The 3,552-nt window shown below is 51.6% G+C and overlaps 2 protein-coding genes; both read right to left on the minus strand.

The window, feature by feature from the left end:
* Positions 1–404: 404 nt before the first annotated feature.
* Positions 405–704, minus strand: CHC_T00007466001 (hypothetical protein). XM_005711145.1 is given in 2 exon segments: positions 405–590; positions 591–704. 1 exon segment carries the CDS (start codon positions 702–704, stop codon positions 591–593), a length of 114 nt encoding a protein of 37 aa, XP_005711202.1. The 3' UTR covers positions 405–590.
* A 37-nt stretch (positions 705–741) lies between these two features.
* Positions 742–2,574, minus strand: CHC_T00007467001 (hypothetical protein). The gene has a single exon (XM_005711146.1). The coding sequence runs from the start codon at positions 2,572–2,574 to the stop codon at positions 742–744; it is 1,833 nt and encodes a 610-aa protein (XP_005711203.1).
* Positions 2,575–3,552: the final 978 nt, after the last annotated feature.

Below are 3,552 nucleotides of genomic sequence, written 5' to 3' on the forward strand. Positions count from 1 at the left end.
CCCGAGAGCCGCTGCCGCCGCGGAAAGATATTATGCAGTTGCTATCTCGAATAGAGACTATGGCGGAAAAAGGCAGGGTCGATGATGCAATTGACATCTGCAAAAGACATCTGCAGAAGTGTAGGCTGGCATTTATTGCTGCAAAAATGGAGGAAGTCAATGCGACGGCTTGGAAGCTACTAATGACATAAATGCTTGATTAGACTTGAGTCTGTAGTGAAGATGCAAAGTATGAGTGATGGCGTCTTGCGAACGGTCTTTCTGAGCAGTGATGCAAGGAAGTGGCTGCAAAAAAGCCGCAAATCTCATTATCTTACAGTGCCTGGTTCGATATAGTGCCGTTTTCGGCCCACTGACAGAGGGAAGCACTATATCGCGATCCCCGTGTACTGGCATTCAGGGACGTCAATAAAATGATTAAATTGAATTTTAATGTATGCTAAATTGGATCAAGATTGAATTCAATCGCATTTATGCGGTAGGCGACAGCCAATGGTGTGCTCTCGTAGGGCAGGTTGGTAGTGACAGATTCCATTATTTTAACTTTGTGTGCGTCATCATACTGTTAAGAAAAGTATTAAATGGACCAATCAGGTGCACGCTGACGTCCATACATGTCCAAACATGCCCGTCCATGCTGTCTTAAAGGAGGCCCTCACTTTACGTGGGGTGTTCGTTGAAGTGCGCGACCGGAGCACCGACATCAAAGATTTCTGCCATAGTGTAGGACACCACGCCCCATCACAGCCCAAAACGTACAGCCATCCTAATCAAACTTTCTTCAGCCTGCGTGTCGTACCGTGCAGCAAACGCTGTGTACTCCAGCCCCTTCGTGTTGGACTCAATGCGCATCCCACGTTTGAAGCGAGGACTGTTCACCTCCATCACCGCCTCTTTGCACCCAACCGATTCGCAGTACGTGCTCATTCTCATCGCGTGCCCGCGGAACACGACCATGTGACCGCGTGTGGCACAGCTGTCGTTCTCATCACATAGAACCCGCGAGACGGCGTGCTTCTCGAACACAAGTCCATTGCTAGAAAGATGCCCGAGGGCTCGAACGTCTATACACACATCATCTTCGTCGTCATTACCGCCTGGTGGGACATCGAGTCCATCCGGGTTCGTGATGGAACCCTCGCTTTCCGAATCTCCGTCGCCAGCCGTAGGCGTCTCCTGAACTCCGCCACCGGAACCTGTGCCGCCAGTCGTGGACGTCTCCTCGTTATCTCCAGCATTTACAGCTTCTTCAGAGAAACACAGCGTGCTCTCATTTCCCTGCACGCACACTTCTCCAGCTGTCGAGCAATCGTCGCTGGATGTGCATGACTCAGCTCCGTCCGTAGGTACACATATACATCCCTCGCTGGAAGAGCACGTAACTTCGTTGGCTATGTCTACACACAATCTTCCATCCGCACACTCTGACGTGCTCGTGCAAGTGTCACCAGTCAGCCCACTTCCACCACCGGAACCTGTGCCGCCAGTCGTGGACGTCTCCTCGTTATCTCCAGCATTTACAGCTTCTTCAGAGAAACACAGCGTGCTCTCATTTCCCTGCACGCACACTTCTCCAGCTGTCGAGCAATCGTCGCTGGACGTGCATGACTCAGCTCCGTCCGTAGGTACACATATACATCCCTCGCCGGAAGAGCACGTAACTTCGTTGGCTATGTCTACACACAATCTTCCATCCGCACACTCTGACGTGCTCGTGCAAGTGTCACCAGTCAGCCCACTTCCGCCACCGGAACCTGTGCCGCCAGTCGTGGACGTCTCCTCGTTATCTCCAGCATTTACAGCTTCTTCAGAGAAACACAGCGTGCTCTCATTTCCCTGCACGCACACTTCTCCAGCTGTCGAGCAATCGTCGCTGGACGTGCATGACTCAGCTCCGTCCGTAGGTACACATATACATCCCTCGCCGGAAGAGCACGTAACTTCGTTGGCTATGTCTACACACAATCTTCCATCTGTACACTCTGACGTGCTCGTGCAAGTGTCACCAGTCAGCCCCATGCGATTTGCGATTGGCAAAGATGTGCGAAAAAGTCCTGCCAAGTCTTTTGATGTTCCCAGTGGAGCTGCTTTTCTCCCGGATTGTTGTCCCATCTTGGTTTTCAGCGTACGAGTGTTCTGCAAATTTGAATGAGGGATAGATGCCATGTTCAAGGCAGGAAATTTGGTTTGCGAGGCAATCTTGGATTGGATGCTTTGATGATCCGTAAACCAGCCAGCAAGTGCCGCAACGTTGGGCCGAGACATCTTTTGTTCCTTCGGTTTGAATGCATGTGCCCTTCTTACTGTATTGTGCGCTTGAAGGAAGGCATCGAGCGAGTGACGACTCGGAACAGCTGCAGCAGATGTGGGTGGATCTGTTTTGCGGAGGGATTTAAATATATTCCTTCGCAAGCTGGCATTGTGTAGCGCATCACGACTCCTTGCTGTTAGGGATAGCTTCTGCGCGTTAGTCAAGAGCCATATCCCGGATCGAGATGGCGATATCGGGGCTGGAGCAGCGAGCGCGACGACAAGGAGGGCGCACACTAGCAGAAAGCGCTGCAGAGTAAGCATGTTGACTTGTGGGTGTTTCGGGAGCCGAGGAAAGTTTTGACGCAGGAACGGTGGGCCGGACGGCGGCGGAGGCAGAGGAGTAGGAGAAGTACTTTAAGTAGAGGGCGGGAAGAGGGCCAAGCGACGCTGTGAGGATCCCGAGATCAGGGCGGTGAAACCGCGGAAGCAGAGGAGTAGAAGAAGTATGTAACTTTAAGTAGAGGGCGGGAAGAGGGCCAAGCGACGCTGTTCGCAGCGTGACATGAGGATCCCGAGATCAGGGCGGTGGAAGCAAGGTACAGTACGAAAGGATATTGATGCTCTTCGTAGATTACGTAGTTCAACTACGGCACCGCGTTTGAGAGTTTTCCGTAACGGGATGAACAAATTGAGGTCGAGGGCGCAAAACCGCAGTCTTGGCAAAAAGACGCCAACAAGACAGAGATGGGTAACTGTACGCAAACATTACGGTCCTTTCGCTGGTGGGGGCAACAATGACACTCCAAGATGAGGATCACACTGCGACATCTAGTAACTTTACTACCTGTAGCAATAAAAAGTTGTGCGGTATGACAGATTGGTGTAGGATGAGGCTTTTGACTCATATTTGATTAGGTTTTCTGTACGGCACGGGCATGTCCGACTTTTGAGTGAGTGAGGTGTGCGCAAGGAAAACTGAACAGGTGGAGCGCACCGATTTGGACTTACCGTACGTGTGTTGGCAGCCTGAGATCCAGAGTTGGAGCGAAAAATGCCAGGAAGAGAGCATGACTATGGGCCTGTTTGCAATACCAAGGGTACTGTATTGGGGTTTATGCCTGACAAGCGCGAGCCGTTTCACAGGTATTCCAGGGCCATGATCGGGGCAACAGTGTGGAAACTCGCCGAGTGAATTTCTACGATGCGAGCAAAAGTTACAGTATGTACCCTTGAAGGGTACTACGGCAGCGAACGGGAGAGAAGGAAGCAACTGGTCCTGGGACCAGGAGGACTTTGTGT

The sequence above is a fragment of the Chondrus crispus genome, genomic scaffold (genome assembly GCF_000350225.1).
Source record: "Chondrus crispus Stackhouse genomic scaffold, scaffold_75, whole genome shotgun sequence".
NCBI lineage: Eukaryota > Rhodophyta > Florideophyceae > Gigartinales > Gigartinaceae > Chondrus > Chondrus crispus.